At 37.6% G+C, this 19,579-nt stretch overlaps 7 protein-coding genes across 7 annotated transcripts; 3 read left to right on the plus strand and 4 right to left on the minus strand.

Annotated features, from left to right (window-relative positions):
* Positions 1-5,805: 5,805 nt before the first annotated feature.
* Positions 5,806-8,446, minus strand: CBG01729 (the record flags this gene model as incomplete). Its single annotated transcript, XM_045235845.1, has 5 exons — positions 5,806-5,896; positions 5,950-6,036; positions 7,287-7,364; positions 7,407-7,537; positions 8,360-8,446. The coding sequence occupies 5 exons, from the start codon at positions 8,444-8,446 to the stop codon at positions 5,806-5,808; spliced, it is 474 nt and encodes a 157-aa protein (XP_045091899.1).
* A 1,527-nt stretch (positions 8,447-9,973) lies between these two features.
* CBG01728 lies at positions 9,974-11,289 on the minus strand (the record flags this gene model as incomplete). The annotated part of the gene is made up of 5 exons (XM_002634117.1): positions 9,974-10,109; positions 10,163-10,353; positions 10,833-10,961; positions 11,012-11,192; positions 11,237-11,289. 5 exons carry the CDS (start codon positions 11,287-11,289, stop codon positions 9,974-9,976), a joined length of 690 nt encoding a protein of 229 aa, XP_002634163.1.
* A 321-nt stretch (positions 11,290-11,610) lies between these two features.
* Positions 11,611-14,215, minus strand: Cbr-jmjd-1.2 (the record flags this gene model as incomplete). Its single annotated transcript, XM_045235846.1, has 7 exons — positions 11,611-11,663; positions 11,710-12,435; positions 12,484-12,856; positions 12,903-13,134; positions 13,184-13,679; positions 13,765-14,044; positions 14,090-14,215. 7 exons carry the CDS (start codon positions 14,213-14,215, stop codon positions 11,611-11,613), a joined length of 2,286 nt encoding a protein of 761 aa, XP_045091900.1.
* A 659-nt stretch (positions 14,216-14,874) lies between these two features.
* CBG01726 lies at positions 14,875-15,217 on the plus strand (the record flags this gene model as incomplete). Its single annotated transcript, XM_002634115.1, has 2 exons — positions 14,875-14,988; positions 15,065-15,217. 2 exons carry the CDS (start codon positions 14,875-14,877, stop codon positions 15,215-15,217), a joined length of 267 nt encoding a protein of 88 aa, XP_002634161.1.
* A 262-nt stretch (positions 15,218-15,479) lies between these two features.
* Positions 15,480-15,767, plus strand: Cbr-mrps-21 (the record flags this gene model as incomplete). Its single annotated transcript, XM_002634114.1, has 2 exons — positions 15,480-15,526; positions 15,578-15,767. 2 exons carry the CDS (start codon positions 15,480-15,482, stop codon positions 15,765-15,767), a joined length of 237 nt encoding a protein of 78 aa, XP_002634160.1.
* A 120-nt stretch (positions 15,768-15,887) lies between these two features.
* Positions 15,888-16,635, minus strand: CBG26434 (the record flags this gene model as incomplete). Its single annotated transcript, XM_045235847.1, has 4 exons — positions 15,888-15,995; positions 16,049-16,126; positions 16,387-16,479; positions 16,528-16,635. The coding sequence occupies 4 exons, from the start codon at positions 16,633-16,635 to the stop codon at positions 15,888-15,890; spliced, it is 387 nt and encodes a 128-aa protein (XP_045098024.1).
* Positions 16,636-18,374: 1,739 nt separating this feature from the next.
* On the plus strand, positions 18,375-19,461 carry Cbr-col-111 (the record flags this gene model as incomplete). The annotated part of the gene is made up of 3 exons (XM_002634113.1): positions 18,375-18,645; positions 18,693-18,866; positions 18,908-19,461. 3 exons carry the CDS (start codon positions 18,375-18,377, stop codon positions 19,459-19,461), a joined length of 999 nt encoding a protein of 332 aa, XP_002634159.1.
* Between the last annotated feature and the right edge of the window lie 118 nt (positions 19,462-19,579).

The following is a 19,579-nucleotide window of genomic DNA, read 5'->3' on the forward strand; positions in this document are numbered from 1 at the left end:
AAAGATTCTAGACTCATCAAAAATAAAAAACTCCAAGCAGGTACAGCAAACACTCTGATAGAATGGCACCGTCAACTTTGAGCCAATTTATCTCGGTCCCAGTAAGAGATATCCAAAGTGACTAACTGATAAAATGTTTGTCATGATATCAGAAGTGTATTGACAGTTGACAAAACTTTCATATCTTTTACAGGAATCGAGATAGCTGAGCTCAAACTTGACAATGGGCCCCTTCTTTTACTGGTTTTACGATAACTTTCAAAGAACGATTGGAACATATTTTCAAAAAAATCGAAAAATCTCTTTTGTGAAAAAAAAAGTGTGGATGATGAGTGCCTCCTCCTCTCCTAAAGATGCCTTTCTCTTCCCCAAACTTTAGAGCTTTTTCTTTCCCATACGGGAGGACACAATTTGTCTTGAGCCATCACCACCATCACAGCGAAAAACAAACAAAAAATGGGGCAAGAATCCGTTGGGTTGTGGCCATCCCCGTCGGGAGCAACAGGAGCAGAAGAATCACTTTGCGGGGGCATAACATGGACGAAAGGACAACTCGGAGCAGGATGGACGGCATGCACGAAATGGATAGGCATGCAAATTTTGTAGAGGCAAAGATGAGTTGGCGTCCGAGTGAGAAATGGGAGGGATATGCACATTTCTTCGGGTTAAATCTGGATTCTCAGGATGAATGGACAAGGGCACTTGGCGCAATCTGGGGAAGAAGAAGAAGAGGAGGAAGAAGCATCAGGAAAAAAGGTCAGCCAAGTGGATTTTTTGGTTGCCATTCGAAACTCGGCAGGAAGGGGAAAGGGGCGTGGCTTCAGTGTGTTTTGGGGCGGGTGCAAAGAGAAAAGAGAGAAAAAAGAGCTATAATCAGCGTTCGAGCTCAATTTCTATTTGTCAAGTGATGGTGCTGATGGGACAAATGGACGGGAATGAGGTGTGCAAGATCACGTGGAATTAGAGAAGGAAACGATCAGTGATCAGAAGGCAAAATATAGAGTCAGAACTGTACAAATTGACAAATGAGAAAGAGAGAGCAAAGCTGATAGGGGTCAGCGAAGTTGGAACTTTGGAATTGTGGTTTGAGTTTCAGAGCACAAGAATGGGTGAAGCTACACTCTGATATTTAGGTCAAAAGGATTCAGTTTTTAAAAATCTGTAGTTCTGAAAACTAGCGCCAACATATAAATAGATGCTGAGAGAAATCCAAAGACCTCAAAATTTCTGAATCTTTCAAAAGTTGGAAACATGTTCAAGAACCAGGTATCTAATTCGAAACAACATAACGAGGACTATACGTACCATAGTTGGGTTCAAGTTCCAACTATGGCTTGACCAACATCATAGGGATGAAGCACACCTAAATCATCAACTTTGAGGCCAGTTAACTCGATTCCTGTGAAAGATTTAAAAATTTAGTTAACTGATGAAAAATTGGTGATTTTATGATAAATAAGTTATCAGTTGACAAAATTTTGATAGTTTTCACAGGAATCGAGATAATTGAGCTCAACATTTACGTTTTGAATTAGAGAAGATGGTGACCTACTATCAGAGAAGATACGGTAAGTAGATTTAGTTTCTCTCACTCTCTCTTTTTTATTTTTATACCAGCAAGCTGGTGCGCCTTCGGCGCGATTCAATCTGCTTCTTCACTGGTTCATCACATCACTTCTCATTTTTTCTAAAAGGGCCACGTAAATCTATTTTTATTTTTCGAGCTTTTCAAAAGTCCACAGATCCTCAAGAGGACAGACAGGCGCCCCTAGCGTTTTATATATAAGAAAGATTTAGCTTACAGAATTTTCTGCAACTAGATTGCTCATGTAATAAAAGTGTCGGGAAAGAGAGGTGACAGTGAAAACACAAACTTTTCTCGATCATCTCTCTTTTTCTTTCTCGATTCCTCATTTACTGCTCTCTTCTCATTTCCTTTATTTCGAGTGGTTTGTTAGCCCAACTGTAATGAAAAAAAAAGCGTCTCGCGAACCCGGACGATTATATTTACCGAAAAAGTTAGTCATTTCGACTCTCTGCTTCTCCTTTTCTTGTGTTTCAGAGAATCCCCCCACGCCAAAAACTTTGCAGTTTGCTACCAGTAAGAGATAGAAAAAAAAGCGGTCCGATTTGATGATGAACCAAATATTTGCACAAAACTTTCGATTTCTACTTCAATTCAATTGATATGATACATTTTAACAGTATGGGAAAAGGGTATCACCGTAGAAAAAATGGGGGATGTGTTGAAGGAGATTGAGAAATCGAGCTTATGAATACGATATCGTTTCAAATCATAATTGAAGTATAAAATTTTTATATAAAGTAGAAGAAACAATCGAGTTTATTTCGATATTCAATAAAAATAGTGCAGGTTTCTCTTAAAAGTTAAAAGAGCAAAGACAATGGCTCTTGAATTCTAAACGGTTTTATTACCGTAAAACCTGTAATCAAAGGGCCCCCACACTGTCAAGTTTCAGCTCAGTTAGCTTGATTCCTGTAAAAGATATTAGAAATTCAATGTACCACAGGATAGTGTTATCTCTGTGAGTCAGATCCTTATTGTGTATTATGGGTTAAGAAGAAAATTCAGATTATAGGACCTCCAAATTTCTACCAAAGTTGAAGAGTTAAAGTGTTTTCCAGCACTTTCAGTCAATCTCAACTAACCGATTATCGAACACCTTAAAATCAAAAACATTTTATTAGTTGACAGACTTTTGATATCTGGCATAGGAGCCAAGAAAAAATAGTTCAAACTTGACAGTATTGGGGCCTTTCTAATACAGGCTTTACGATAGTTTCAAACAATCACTGTGAAGAAAAAAAATAAGCTATGAACTTCTAAAAAAGGACAAAAAATTAGTAGATACTAATTGAGCTTGATACTATTCAAACCCTATCGTATAAGATATCTATTCAAGTAAAGGTTGATTAAAAACTGAGAATAATGAGGGACTGTACAAAAATTGGAATGAGTCAGTAATGACACATGAATGAGTGAAAAGCGATGAATGAAATGAGTCCAGGCGAGGGAGAGGAGTACAGTCATGTATATTCCATATTTGTACGTTTTAGAGAGGAGGCGAAAATGGTATGGAAAGGGAGCTGGGTGGTGTGGTGTAAGTCCTAATGAGAAGTGGTCTGATATGTACATATTAAAGTACAAATAATAGGTGCGGGAGACAGAGGGAGAGAGCTCCGAGAGCTGAGCTTCATGTCGCTGTTGACACAGAAATATGATATGTTCGGGGTTGGTAGGGGGCGCCAATGTCCCTTTCGGGAAAAAAAATTGGTTGCGTCCAAACTGCCGTTTTTGGATAGGTGAAAAAATTCAGCAGAAGAAAGGAAACGGTAATATTAGGTGACACAATCTGGTGGGTAGTTGGAGCTGAAGAAAAACGGAAGGGATGCATATTTTGGAAAACGAAGGAAGAAGAAAAGGGCAAACAATGACTGCACAGGAAGGAGGAAAGCTTGAGTGGAATGTGGTCGGAAGAAGATTAAGACGGGTAGATACAACGGAAAACATTCTGATGAGCAATTAAGCAACTCTTTTTTGAAGAGAATGGGCAGGTGGTAATTTGGGCCGGGCTACTAGTTGGGCTGAAAGTGAAGCTTTACAGTTTCGGCCAAAATCACAAAATGAATACTTTTGAAATTTATTTCTCAATTTTCGCACATTCAGAATTTGTTTCTCAGCATAAATACTTTTTTTCAAAAGTTTTAAAGTTTTTTTTTTAGAAAAGCGAAATTTTGGATTTTCATTCTAACATTGCTGAAAAGCAGTCCTGTAAAATAGGATTTGCAGTGCGAAAATTGAGTTTTTTGGCCTAAAAATTTTCTAGAACACATGTTTTCGATGTTAATGTCATAATTCATATTTTGAGGACAACATTTTCTAATTTTCAGGTTTGAAATTCTACATTTTGGCAGAAAATTGAACTCAAATCGACCCGAAATTTAGTTTCACTAAAATACAATTTCAACTTTAACCGAATACTTTTTACCTAAAAATTTAAAATGTTCCCTGCAAAAATTTAAGAATTTTGAAGTTCGAAATGGCTTGAAATCGGATATAATTAGACTGAAACAGCCTGAATTTGTCAGAAATCGAGCAAACTGGAATACGACAAACAGTCTAACATATGCCCACCCAAACGTCCAACTTTGAGCTCATATATATCTCGGTTCTTGTTAAAGATATCAAAAAGTGCTCAACTCACAAAATGTTTATCAATATCAAAAATATTTTGTCAGATAATCACTTTGTGATATCTTTCACAGTAATCGAGATAATAGAGCTTAAAGTTTACGGCTCGGGTGGGCTTCTATCAGATTAACTAAGGTAGTCTGTTTTTGAATACACTGTTTTTGCAAACGAAGTTCAAACTGTACAGTAACAGTCATCACAATATTTTGAAACTGTTTTCTTTTCGGAGTCTAAAATTAACATTTCATTCTCGTTTCGGACCAAATCATCTTCATTTCTAAATAAACTTGTATAACAGTTCACATTCTATTTGCCTCTGATCGAGTAACAAAAATCAACAGTGATTTTAAGTGTTTTATCCTATCGCAAGCCAAGATAGAACGGCATGAGAAAGGTGCATAAGAAGTGCAAATGGATGGGAGAGAATAGAAAGGATTACTGTGGGAATTTAGAATTGGAATTAAAAGAGAATCCAGATATCATGGGAGAAGGAGAAACAAATAGAAGGATCTATTCTCAGAACTTTTAGAGAGGGATTGACGTCGTATGTGATCATTTGTGGGGAACATCGACTTCTTATTCTGGATACACTCCAGAAGCGTCCGGTCTCCTGAAACTCGATGCGCCTAATTGCGTGACTACTTGCACAATGTAAATAGTGAAATAATGGAGAAGATGGGGATGGATGGTGGTGGTGCCGAAAGAAGAAAAAAGAACAGGAGTGCAAAAGCATCAGATGGATGAGCACATCCCACCTAAACCGCCAACAACTGGGAGGTACTCTTCAAATAAACAGACGAATGCGCTAAAAGCAGCACACAAACACGTATAGCCTGCTGATGCAGAAGCCAAAAGAGACGGTTAATCCGTATTTCACCCTCCCTTTCCGATCGGAGCTCTCTAACTAAACATAGTCTCTCTTTCCGATTACACTGTATTTCTCTCAACTACTGTACACTTCGATGCTCCTCCTCGGGGGCTATCAAAGAATACACAATTTAATGGTCAATTTTATGCTCTGCGTCACTTCGAAACCAGTTATTTCGAAACCGTGGTAATACAGACAAATGGTTAAATTTCAGACTACAAAAACAATTTTTGGGTCTTCCATTATGATTTTTCTGATAAAACACATTCTGAGATTTAAAAAAATTTCAAATTTAGTTTTTTTTTTCAGAAAAAAAATTCTAGGAATTTTTCGAGTTTTAGAATGTGTCGTATCAGAAAGAGGGTATTTGAAACCCCTTGTTCGTCTATTGTTTTTGTAGTCTGAAATCTATCCATTACCACAATTTCGAAATGACTGGTTTCGAAGTGTCGCAGTTTCGAAGTGACGCGGAGCCTTTTTTCTCACATTAGAACATCAAAAACCTCTTGAGAAAAAAACATCGAAACCAAACGCCGAGGAGATTCGGATCGGATTTCAATTTTTTTCATGATCGAAGCTTATGGTGTCAATGTTTAAACTACAAAACTCAACAAAGAAAATAAAAGGAAATTTCAAAATTTATAAATATCTGAGGGATTCAAAGTACAAAGCGAAAAGTGATATAACCCGAAAAAACAACAATTAGAAAATGAACGGGGGATCATTAGGCGACCAGTGATGACGTGGCAGAATAGGGAGGTGGTGGTGTGTTCGCTGACGTCGACTGACTGGCTCGTTGGTAAGAAGGGAGAAGTCTGAAAATGATGTTGTTAGGAAAGATTGAAAATCGAATTTTGAAAAAACTGACGGGATATTTGAGGAGACAACGGACACACTGCTGTCCGGTGTTGCTGGTGTTCTACACATGGATCGGAGGAGCAGGAGCATCGATGATCTGAAATTAGTAATTTATTCATGAATCCCTGGAATTTAGCATTATAAGAATCTTAGGTGTCAAATATAAAACCTTGGATCCATTAGAATAAAGGTTTTTGAGATTTTACATTTTCAGGATCTTTAATTTCAAAATTTGTTATCGGAATTGGAGAACCAAATTTCGTTGTCCAATTGTTTGAATTGAACTCAATAAATTGATTATGGAACATTATTTTGTTTATTAGACCGTAATTTCACAGTTATTCGATTTAGGTCCAACCAACAATATCTTAGAATCTTAGAATTTCAGACTCTCAAAATCTAAAAACCTAAGAAAAAAAAAGAAAAACTTCAAAACAAGACAGGAATCTAGACATTCAAAAATCTCAAAATTTCAGATGTTTTTTCCGATTCTCAAAATTCCAGAAATTCTTATTTTCAGTGTTTTTTTGAATTAAAGATTTTCTGAATCTTAGAACTTCAAGGTTTCAGAATTTCATTGATTGATTATTAAAATATTTCGGCTCCGCAGTCACTCCGAAATCGTTCATTTCGAAGCCGTGGTAATGCAGGCGAATGGACAAATTTCAGACTACAAAAACAACTTTTCTCAGATATGCTTTTTCTGATAGAACACATAATGAAAATCGAAAAAAACAAAAACTTCATGTTCTCAAAAGTCGAAAAAAATTTAAATTTTTCGATTTTCATTATGTGTTCTATCAGAAAAAGCATATTTAAAGACCCTAAAGTTGTTTTTGTAGTCTGCAATTTATCCATTCGCCTGCATTACCACGGTTTTGAACCGGTTACGAAGTGACTGGTTTCGAAGTGACGCGGAGCCAAATTTTCAGTAGTTATTTAGTTGAGGTATGAGAGGTGAGGAACACTGATAACGAGACACTCTAACTTTCTGAGTTTCTATAAAGATTGAAAGAACTGTATCTCGGGTTCTAGACTAGCAAGAAATGTGATTTTTTTTCTGTGAAGAGTTTCATTTAATATGCCAATTTCAGTGAATTATAAAGAATTGTGTCTTTGTAATTTTTAAAGTTAAAAATTTGCTTGCTTAGATTTGTTGTTTTCGTTAATAATCATAAAAATTGACTAATTTCGATATTTTTTAACGAATGAGCAGTTTTCGCTGCCATGAAAGTCATTTAGTTGATCAAAAGTGTTTTTTCTTAATTTTTTTACTGGAACAGTAATAAAAAGGTCAAGAAAGCCCCGATGATAGTTCTGATAGTTTCGTGTTAGAATGGATTTTACCTGTTTGTTGGATTACTTGAAAGCCACATCAAGATGTCATATGAAGAGTTTGAATTGTTATATCGACTTATTGACACTCTGAAAGTTATAGTAAAAATTGAGCATTGGGTGAATAGTTACTTTGGCTTTGTCATTTTACTCAATCCGATTGAAAACGCCAATGCAATAATCATCAACATAAAAATTCCAATGAAGAAAGTGAGATGATCTTCTGATTCTTCGATTGGCTCCACTAGATATATAGGCGGTTTCTGGAACATCAAAGATTAGCATCTGAAGTTCAATGCGGATCATTTTACATGACTAGTAGTTGAAGGGAACATTGAAGTGGAACAAGGCGGCACCTGAAACAGAAAAAACAAAAAGTCATCAATTATTATGGAAGAGTGAGAGGAGAGGGAGGCATCGATGGAGGAACGAAGATCCCACGGGGATTCTTTGACAGAAATCTCACATGATAAATACTCTCCTTATTTTTTGAAATAGTGTTTTCCTTGAGGAGAAATGTCAGAAAGGAGCCAAAAAGAAAAGAAGACGACTTTCAAAATATGGAAAGCTGGTCAAGCAATAGCTACAGTCATTTATTTCGTACAAAACAGCGCAATTACGGTATTCCAGTGGGGATAGTTAAGATATGCCTAGAAGACGGAGATGTGGAAAATTTCCAGGGAAAATAAAACAATGGAGAATGCTCTAAACGAAATTATTACGCTTTTTTCAAAACTGAACAATATGTTACTGTAGAAATATTACTTTTCAGACTTGGATAGCTTCAGTAGTTTGATAAGAGAAGCCCTCCTAAATCGTCAACTTTGAGCTCAATTATCTCGGCTCCTGTGAGAGATATCAAAAACTTGGCAACTGATAAAACATTGGTGATTTTATGATAAATAATTTATCAGCTAACACAATTTTGATATATCTGATGAGACCAAGATTGATGTCAAATTTGACAGCTTGGGGAGCTCCTATAAGAGGATCAACTCTTCTGATTACCAGAGAAAGTTTAAACCCAGATAACAAGGAAAAATTTTTTCGAAGTTCATAAAAATCTTCTAGTAAAAATCACTCACCCGTTCAGTATCGTTCAGGAATAAGACCAGTTGACAGCAGGCTCGACGTGTAAGATTCATTGGCTGATCACATAAATGAGGCTTCATTTTTCTATAAGAACAATTAAATCGAAATGAAAAAACGGACTAAAAAATGAAGAGCAGTTTAGGAGAAGAAGGTTACGACACAGAGACGGTAATTGAATTATTTTATTATGTTTTGTCGACACGGCAGCTTCTGTTTCTCGTTTTTCGTTTTCTGGAAGACAACAAATTGTCGTGTCGGAGGTCTTCATCCAAACAGAGTCTTCAGGAGCCGTCAACGATGTAACCGAACAACAAAATTGAAAAAAAGAAGAGGAACTTATGCAAAAAAAAAACGTTCCGTCGTCGCCGTTGCAATAGAAGAAGAGAAACGACGTTTGTGGTAGGGAAAAGGAAAAGGAGGAAAATGGAAGAAGAAGAAGAAAAAGGCCTCCCCGAGGCGGAGAGCACAATGAAATCAAACTTTTTGATGGCACCACACCACCACTGACAATTAGCGCCCCCGGGATGGCACGAGGGGACGCCTGGCACCATTTATCAAATTATTGAAAAAGAAGGAAAAGAAGAAGAAGATGGGCGGGACGAAAGTTCAGATGACCACGAAACAGTTCACATAATTGATAAAGGTCATACCATGGAGCTAAAATTGGCAATTAAAATTGATGGAAGTGCATCGCTGATCTTTTTAAAAAATCATGTCCAAGGAAGTGCCGTTTGGGACTCTGATTCGATTAGGGAAGTACAGATTTTTAAATATGTGTAAATGGAAGCCTAAACCTGTCTAAAAGTCTCATATACAGTGAATCAACCTAATACTTCATTTCCAAAAAAGAAAAACACAGTTCGAGGATGCTTAGAGCCTAAACGAAGGTTTTCCATTTGTGACCTAAATTATGAGATAAAAAGAACATAGTTTACAGTTATTTCTAATACGCACAGGAGAATCGGTCGAATCATTAATAATAGAAAACTGAATATTTAAAATTTTTTGAATTCCAAGCTTTCTCTTGTAAACCAAGATGCATGTGAAATAAGCCGTCATATTTTTTGGTTTGACATGAAAGAAAAACAAGGAAACATTTGGTTATAGGGTATTTACAAAAATGCAAAAAAAGAAAGAAGGAAGGAACATGTAACACAACAGATTGAATGAATGATTAATGAGGCGACGAAAAAGAAGAAGAAGAAGACGTGGAATCTGTGTGAGCTCTTCGAAGAAAATGTGAGCCTTCGGGTCACAAGCACCCCATCGCCTTCCTTCTTTTCTTCTGCTGCCAAGCAGTCCCTGGAGACGATCGGGCCTAAGAAGGCGCCGCCTATCAAACTCCCATTTTTTGCGAAAAGTAGTGTCTTCTCGACAGGAGAGTCTGCCATCTGTCTTCCACATTGCTGCCTGCCAGATCTCGCAGGCAACACGCGTTAAAATGATGGTGATGATGAAGATGCACCTGATTAGAGAGTGTAAAAGAGAACAGAAGTGAGAGAATGACGAGTGGAGACTACTTGGAAGAAAACACTTTTATTATATAACTGAGAAACGAGGAAGAAGAAAATAAGGAAACAAAAACAACAATAATAACTAATAGATGTTTATGAGGCCTTCTTCCGGAAGACGACACCGGTTGAAGTGACACCTTGTTTTCCACCGAAAGAAAAGCTATGAGTCGCTGGCACTTCACACACCATCTCCAGAATCGAACCACCAAATTGCTCTTGAAGCTCATTTCTGAAAAGAAATTCTGTAAAAAGAATCAGTTCTGTAGAAACACAGTGACATACAGAGTAAAATTGCAGGAGAAGACTACGAAGCGACCATTCTTATTGAGCACTTTGTCGAGAAGATCGGTGTACGCCTTCAGCCGATCGCCACGTTCTTCTGAAAGGCTCATTGCATCCCATGTTCCCTTGTCAAGAACTACGTCGAATTGTAAAGATAGGAAGTCGGGTCGAGGAGCAGTAATATCTAATTGCTGAAAAGTGGGAATCGTTGGCAGCATGTTATGCTGGTATTGAAAAAATCGGAGCTGTGGAATAGAAAAAGATTGTTTTCGGTGCGTTTTTTTACTATTGCTTTTCGACAATTTTCGTGTTGAAAACTTTTACGACATCGCTAACTGGCACCTAGAGAAAGTGTCCTCCGTCACGCTTCTCATTTCAGCTAAAAGCCGCAATGCTGACACGCGACGCGTCCAAAATTGGCTCGGTGCCAAATTTCAAATCGCGACCAACAGATGTTCTCTTCCATAGTACCGATTTTTGCATACCATCATAATAACCTGTATTAATCATAGTTTTTTTTTGAATTTTCAATAACAACTTTCAGTTCGTTGCCCCCACAAACGTTGGTTTCCCACTTTTGCAATGTAGTAAACTAACATCACTGCGTCTCTTTTCTGTCTTGTTGTTTTAGTTCGAAACCTTACTTTTTTTTCCAGAAATGAGAAATTACCTCAAATTCGATATCGATCATTCCTTCTTCATTATCCTCTTCTTTTTCTGCTTTCGAAGCCGCATTCGACAGATCGACTGCTTTTTGACAGTAATCAACTCCTGTCAATCTCGAAAACCTTTTTGACCTCTGAAATTTCGCAATTTCGAATTTCAGAAGAACATTATTTATTTAGATACCAATTTTCTCAAAACTGATCCGTTTCCACATCCTAAATCGAGAATTTCTGAATTTTTTGCTGTTTTCGAGTCGATCAGATATTTGATAATCCTGTTTTCTGCCGCTGTTCCAAACCATATTTCCCCTTCGTCGCCGTGCTCTTCGAAGTTAGCGAGCTCCATTTCATACCGGTTATCCCAGCTTTAAAATGAAACAATAATTGGGTAAGTCATTTCGTATCTTACAAGTCTTTAGTTCCAAGTTGCGAAGGAGCAATATCAACATTCTTTTCGCTCATCTGAAGTTGTCCTTTATATCCTGATGATCTTCACGATCAAAGACTAGTATGAATGCGATATAACACATTGAAAAATAACAAAATTTCTTTCAATCAAATTTATTATGATCTGGAGATCGAAGTTGTTAAAACATGTTACCTCGTAAGATAAATTTGATTTCAATAATTAACACATGGATACAGGTAAATAATTTCATAAGTATATATGGCTATATGGAAAGACATAGCTATATATAGAAAGACGTAGCTTTCACAGCTATATAGAAAGACGGTAGGGACTTATAGATTGATTGCACATGTTTCTTCACGGAGGTAGATTTTTTACAACTTGAGTTTTTTCGAAAGACGATCACGAACTGTTGTCGCCTTCTTGGCTGAAAAAAAAACTGATTTATGCATTAAACATATATTTGTTGTTACCTGGTTTGTCTTTCTTCTCTTTAGGCTCTTTCGGCTCTTTTGGAACCTTTGGTGGCTTCACTTTCTTCACTTTTTCCCCAGAATGAATAGCCTCACAACGTTCCAGTTCATCGTTAAGCTCCGCAAAGGACTTGGTGGGTCTTTCAGGGATTTCTTCGACACGAGATTCAAGGTGGGATCCACAAAGATCAGTTACTGCTTGGTTAATTTTTACTGCTCGACCAGATGAAGAATGTGTACTGTTAAACATCTGTATAGCGTTCTTTTGATCCTCCGAAGGTCCCAACAAGACTTTTAGCTTCAATGATCCATTTGGTACACTTGAGGCAGATTGAACAGAAATGTCTCCGATATTATCATTTCCATTCTTAATTTTATCCTTCTTTGAAATGTTCTCAACACTATTCTTTTTTGAAAGTTTTGGATGCTTTTTCACTTTGTTGGGACGATAATCGTCGTCGTATTCGGTCGCCTCATGACATGTACGTTTTGTGGCTTTTCCGGGGCGCTCGAACTTTTTAACTTGAGCATAGATAAGTCTCTCAATTGTCCGTAGAGTTTTTCCCTTTTCTTCCAAAGAAACATCAACTTCCTGTTTTTCGGCAGTACCTTCTCCTTCCTGTAGCTCTCTTTTGTACCATTCGTCGAGTTTCTTCGAGATGTACTGTGCAGCCTTCCAGAGACCAGCATCTACTTCACGCATATCCGATCCCTCTTCGACAGTTTCTGTAAAATTAATATTAAAGATCGAGCACCTTCAAAAGTAAATGATACCTTTGATTTTTGGAATAAGAATGTTCTTCATATACATCCAGTGGAGATATTCGAAATTTGGGAAGTAGAACTTAGAAGCCGAATTTATTGCTGTGCGTACAGAACTTTCGAGGCGATAAATGCGCATTTGCATTTTAAGATTTCCGAGGTGAAGAAAATTTCCTCCAAAAACGAGAGAGTCAACAGGGGTGTAAACAGCGTGGATCCATCCAGCAGGAATCAGTAGAGTTTCTCCTTGATTGATAACCACTCTTTTAACTTGCCCCTTGATTTTATCGCCGAACCATTCGGATGAAGAGTGAGATGTTTCGTGTGCTTCGTAAGCTGCGAGATTCGCTTCTGTGGGCTCTGCGATATAGAAGATCTTCTGGCCCTGAAATTTATTTTTGCATTTAGATTTCCATAAATGAACGACTTACTTTGAAAATATGGTAATAGACACTGCTGCCTCCAAAGTCAACGTGGAAATCTGTATAGGAGTGAGCCATTCCTGCGAGACAAAATTGCTCCACCTTTGGTCTATTATCTTCTGGCAAAAAGAGACCACTGGAAAGAAGCTCATTGTAAGCATCAGAAGAGGTGTCTGGCCACAGCTTGCCCACAATTGAGATGTCTTGAACATATTTTGGCGGTTTTGCCAGGTTCTTCATCCTTCAATGAGAATCATTTAGTTCTTTTTTGTTTATTGGAAAATACTTACGTTTCGTTATCCGAAAACTCCAGCGAGAGAAAGTTATAGAGAAGAAATCTCGGAGACTTATCTCTGAACTTTTCGAGGAAAGTGGAGAGTTTCATCGAATAGGTGTTTTGATTGAAAACATCGATTGTATCCACTTCATAATCAGGTGACATGATATTCACGACGTCTTCCAAATCAAAGTCTGGTCCAGGCATTTTCATATCGAGTCCCTCTGGATTTTTGACCAAAAATACCTTGGACCATTTATAAGGCCCTCCCAACTCATGGAACTTTGTTTTGAAGTCGTGGCCGTTTTCCACAATGCAAACTTCATGATCAGTTCTGAAAAAAAATATTTTTGCGAAGCTTCCTATTTTTCGGATATTCTTACGGAGCTGGAATATTGCACTCCCAAGTTCGTAGTTGATTAATCCATGTCTCGGAACCAACTTCCATTGGTTTGTCCTTCTCATCGACGTTGTACCAACGATATCGCTGTGGTGGTGCTTTTCAAATCCTGAAAATAACTTTTTCTAGGTTGAAAACCCGAAATTTAATTGCATTTTCAACTCAATGAAGCTTAGCAAGGGTTTTAAACATACTCTTGCTTGGGCCAACAAGTGGTGTGCATGTATCGCAATGCCAATGTTCGTAGATGTGGTACTCCCATTGTTCAAGACTAGTGCATGCGAAATGATACCAGTCTTGGCAATTTTCACAAGAGATCCAGTCAGAAATTGGTAGATTCAAGTGAGACTTCTTCTTGCTCATGAGAAGCTTTGTTTTCTTTTGTTCATGCTTCTCCGCTTTTATCTTGTCGTCAGTGCTATTATTGCCACATTTCTTACACCTTTCGTCTTCACTTCCCGAATCGGATCCTTCCTTAAAAACTATTTTTTATATTCGACAATTATATATTTTTCTCACTTCGTATTCTTCATCTTCTTCTTTCTTCACAGAAGGTTTAACATCGTCTGTCACATGAATGCTTTCATCATCTCGGACTTCAAGCTTCACCACTTCCAGACTTTCTTTACCCTGTTCTTCGTTCATTCGTATACTCTTTCTATGTTGGAATCAAACGGCTTCTGTAAAAAAAGCTTCTTTCAATATTGTTTTGAAACCAGTCGGCGTATCGATTAAATAGCCGAAGAGAAGTTTTAGTCAGTCGGTAAGCAAAATAATGTAGCAAACACAAAAAATTTCATATATTGCTCATGTAATGAGAATGAAAAGCTATTGAGATAATCTGGAAAGTCGAAAAATATCGAATTTGTGTGTTGTTCGAGTGAACAGCTCGATAGCAAAAGTAAGAAAATCCTCTCGTATTCTTACAGTTGGCACGTAGCCAAGTACGGGTCTCGAGACGACAGACCTATTTTCCGTTAGCCTTCTCTGCGCCTTGAATGTTCTGCCGTCTGCGCTTATTGTTTCCGCATTTTCTCTCGTTCAAAGAATAAGTACGTTTTCGCTTTGTGCTTTTTCTGTTTTTCAGCTATATTTTAAGCCATACTTCCAGCTTTTTCATAAAATGTATCTAAGACACTGATCAATGTGTAAAGTACATTTCTTTTTCTGCTTTGCTGTCGTTCCGTACTATATTGCGTTGAACTCCTTCGATTTTTAAACCATCTGAAAATGTGTCTTTCTTTCCTATGCATTTGCCGTCAAAACCTGCTGAAGTCATGATAATATGATTTATTTATTTCAGGATGATGAACCGTGCTATTCTTTCCTTGGCCAGAAACCAACAGTTCATTCGCCGCTCGCTCCACAAGGGAGTCGATTCTACTCCACCACTTCGCTTCACTTCTATCAACGAGAAGGTAAATTAGAGACAAATTTTCGCTCATAATAACTCGAAAAATCGTGTCTTTCATTTCTAATCGGTTCGTTTTTTAGGTGGCTCTCTACGGATTCATCTGCGTGGCCTTCTTGGCATACCCAACTTCCGTCCTCTTCAGACTTGACGATCTTCGCCCAAGACCAGACAATGCTCTTGCTCCAGAGGTTCAAGAAGAGATCGACGCTCGCGCTGCCGCTCGCAGAAAGTAGATTATTCAGTATGTCACGAACCATTGTGTAGACTTTTTGAGAACAATAAATCGATTCTTGTTTTCTTTTCATCTCTTTTTTTTCACATGGTTGATCCATAAAATAAATAAATGATCTATCAATTTTTCAAATAGTCGAATATAATTAGTTTCTCAAGATGGTACGTCAATGGTCTTGGAGAGGTACTATTTCACAGCCATTTGCAATCAAGCTTTTCAAAGGTGTTTGGAATGCACACCCAAGGTTTGCAACTCGAACTGTTATGGTGCAGAACAACGATGTCGATGGAGCTTTCGGACTTCTCAATAGGTTTTTTTTGTTGAAAAATGTTGATCGTATTCAGAAATGAAAATATTCCAGACTAATGGATTCAGAAGGCATGCTGAAAATCATCCGTCGCACGCAATTTTACCAAAAACCGTATATGCAAAGGAAGGCGTTGTCAATGGAAGCATCTACGGCAATTTTCAATGAAGACATGAACAGAAAAATGAAATTCCTTGTACGAAAGAATCGTCCAGATAAGCATCCGGGTCAAGTGACATCTTAACTAGAGTTTTCAAAATAGTTGTTGTTAAGTGTCTGTTTTCAAGAACCAATAAATTGTAATTGTTTTTTGTTATGCAAAAAATACAAGTTCAATGATAAAACAGAAAAAATTAGCAAGACTTTATACATTTTTCTTTGCCTTCTTCTTTGCAGCCCGCCTAGTCTTATCGGACATTTCCAAGTGAAGACTTTCAACTTTTTCAAGAGTGTCGTCTTCGTCTGATTTTTCCTGAAAAGACAGTTTTAAAAAGTCTTATTTTTGTCTCGATTTTTTGTCGATACCTGATAGAACCCATCTTTCGTTCCTTTTTTCTTGCCCTCTGCTGACTTGATTCTCTTCATTTCACTCTTCGTGGGCATCTAAAATACATATTTTACTGAACGACCTATTTTCGAGCGAGAAAAAACTGATTCTAGAGATTCTAGCGATCTAATGTTTACCAAAAATCTAAAATCGTTTCGAAAAATCTCACAAAGGTTACAGAAGGTTACAGAAACTGGTTTTGTTTGATACAGTATCAGATTTGGGGGCGGGGCATCGTAAATCGACACGAGCGCCGCCTGCGAGATTTTCAGGTGTTAGCATTTTGATTCGACAATAAAACGTATTCATATATTACCACGAATGCAGGATATGACTTTTGCGATGTTTCACCTTCTTCCTTGACTTTCTTCGACTTCTTTTTCGACTTCTTAGTTTTAGCAACAGAAATCTGAAATTCCGAATAACTGAAACTTACTGAAAAAAATAGGCCACTCACTTTGGATTTATTATTAGTGGTCGCTTGTTTTGTTTGAGAGTTTGTTCCACATAATAAGAACATTACAGAAAGAACCATCAAAAGTGTTAACTGAATCATAAATAACATTTACCGCAAAAACAAGAATTCCACCCAAACTTTCAACTTTAAACCCATATATCTCATTTCCTGTGAAGGATATCAAAAAGCGGCCAACTGACAAAGTATTCAAGATATTATGATAAACTTTTCGTCAGTTGACCCCTTCTTGATATCTTTCACAGGAACCGAGATAAATTAGCTTTAAAATTTTGAATGGCATTCTATCTCGAAAAAGACATAGAAAGTACCTACCTGGAATGAAAGAGAAACTATTGTTGAATACATTTTCGAAGGGTTAAAATAAGAATGACAATCCACCTGTGATTATTTTAAAGATGCCATTGGAGCGTGGTCAGTGCTATCAGAACGATTGAAGGTTACAACAATTTAGGGGTTCAACGGGTAAAAGCGAGAGGGTGCAGAATTCAAAATTGGAGGAAAACTCGTTTTTCTCAGGTTTTTTCGTACCCCCGAATTGTGGATTTTGTGCCCCTATATCGATTAGTTTCCAAAGAGATTAACTTTAGAATTATTTTCGAATAATTCTGAAACTTTCAAATACCTGATCTATTAAATTAGGAAAAAAAACACGGAAAATCAGAAATCCAGAAGTTCTGAAATTAGAAATTCAGAAAGCAACAAATTTGTAAACCTTAGAAATTCGTGTATTCGAAAATTCAGAGTTTTCGAATTATTGAAATGAAATTCCTTGTACGAAAGATTTGTAAATCTCCGAGTTTTGACTTTCTCAATTTCTCAACTTCCGAGTTTCTAGAATTCTGGATTTTCAAAATTCTGAAATCGAAATTTTGAAATTCCAGAATATTAAAAGTTTGGAACACTTTTCTTTATTCAAAAAAAAAAAAGTTTTCAACCTTTAATTTAAAAATCATTTATCTTTGAACTAAAGTTCTCAAAATTCCTAATATCTAAACAAAAAAAAATTGAATTCCGAAATCACCGTATTTTCTCTAATAGAAGCCTACCCACATTATTTCCTTTAAGCCCATTCCTTGTAGAAGATATCAAAAAGTAGTCAACAGATAAAATGCTTACCGTGATATCAAAAACATTTTATTAGTTTACCACTTTTTGATAACTTTTAGTGGAATTGAGATATATGAGCTCAAAGTTGACGGTTTTGGTGGCGTTCTATTAGAGAAAATACGGTAATACCAGAATTCTAAATTAGGAATTTCTGAAATCTGAATGTCTAATTTTCCAATTTTTAGACCCCGGAATAAAAGTGACGAAGCCTCTTTATAGGATTACAGGTATTGTGAGCGGAGTTCAGGGGGTTCAGCACTGGAAAGTATACACCAACTGATTAATTTCATTCCTGATTCTGTTTTTAGATTTCGTCAAATTCTATTCCGGATTCAGGGTCCGTTTCAGTTCTTTTTCTCGAAAAACTCATTCTGGTCATCTGTGGTATTTCTTAAAACTAGAGATATTATAGCAATGTTCCTGTTGTCCAGGCACATACATTTCAGATCACATACAACTAACAATGTATCTGAAACGTTTGCCCCCGTCTATACAATTTCATCCATCCTTCTTTTTTGTCTATCGTTGCGTAACGTTTCCATCTTCGGAAAAACCGCCATCGAACATGCCAAAACTGCTTACACACCTCGTTATCCAAAAGCCATTCCTCTCCGTCCTCCCAAACCGGTTTATACTCCTTTTCCTTTTTCGTTCTTCTATAAAAAAGACATTCCCTCCTGTCACCTCTTCGCTATTCTTCCATTTCTGACATCACCATCATGACGGTGGATAGTGCGGCGATTGCAACTTGGACAAGTGTTCTTGTCAGTGTTCTATGTATCGCTTTTTGTGCATTTTTTGCCACGTCCGTATGTGATGATATCAATCAATTTCTTGACAATTCAATGATAAGTTTCAAAGAAGGACAAGGAAAAACTGATGATGCTTGGAATGAAGTTGTCTATTTGAATGACAAACGATTCAAGTCTGAACTTGTGAGCAACTCTGCATCGGTTCGTCAGAAGCGTTCTGATCTTCCAGCTCATTGCAGTGAGTTAATCATTTATCAAATACCTAAAATAGTCTGAAATTCTCAGATTGTCTTACTCAAAATCAATGTCCTCCTGGACCTCCTGGACCACCTGGTCCAGCTGGAATGGATGGAAAACCTGGAGAGCATGGAGCACCTGGACCACATGGAATGTCCGGATCAGAACTTGTTAAGATCATGAGAAACGATGATAGCTGCATCAAGGTCCTGCTGGACGTAAGTCTTTTTAACTAGAATCTTTCCTATAACTGAAAATTTTAGCACCTGGACCTCGTGGACTACCAGGAGCAATTGGAGAACCAGGACCTAAAGGAAGAGATGGAATGCCTGGAAGACAAGGAAACATGGGACGCCCAGGACCACCAGGACCAGCTGGAGATCCAGGAGCTCCAGGTTCAAAAGGGACACCAGGAGCACATGGAAGACAAGGAATGCCAGGAGTCCGCTATTCGCTTGGAGAACCAGGACCAGCAGGATTCCCTGGACCAAGAGGAGCACCAGGAAAAGCTGGACCACCCGGAGTTGCTGAAGAAGGACCTGATGGATTACCAGGACCGGCAGGACCACCTGGAAAACCAGGAATGCCAGGACCAATGGGAACACCTGGACAACCAGGAGAAGCTGGAATCCCAGGAGCCGATGCTGCGTATTGCCCATGTCCAAAACGAGAAGCACTCGTGGAGTCATCTGTCATTTCACAGGAAGCTCCGGAAACCGGATACGGTGATGGAGGAGAGAAATCGAAAAGAGAAAAGGTCGAAGAAACACAGCAACAAGAAGAGACATACGATATTTTCAAATTTGGACAAGTCTAATAATATTTATGACTCAAATAAAGTTCAAGTTGTTCATAGAACAGAAAACAATTGTTTAAACAAGAATAAAAGCAAAATATGCGAGTTATAACAGGAGTACGTGAAATTGGATAAAAAT

The sequence above is a fragment of the Caenorhabditis briggsae genome, assembly GCF_000004555.2.
Source record: "Caenorhabditis briggsae complete genome, chrIV, whole genome shotgun sequence".
NCBI classification, from domain to species: domain Eukaryota; kingdom Metazoa; phylum Nematoda; class Chromadorea; order Rhabditida; family Rhabditidae; genus Caenorhabditis; species Caenorhabditis briggsae.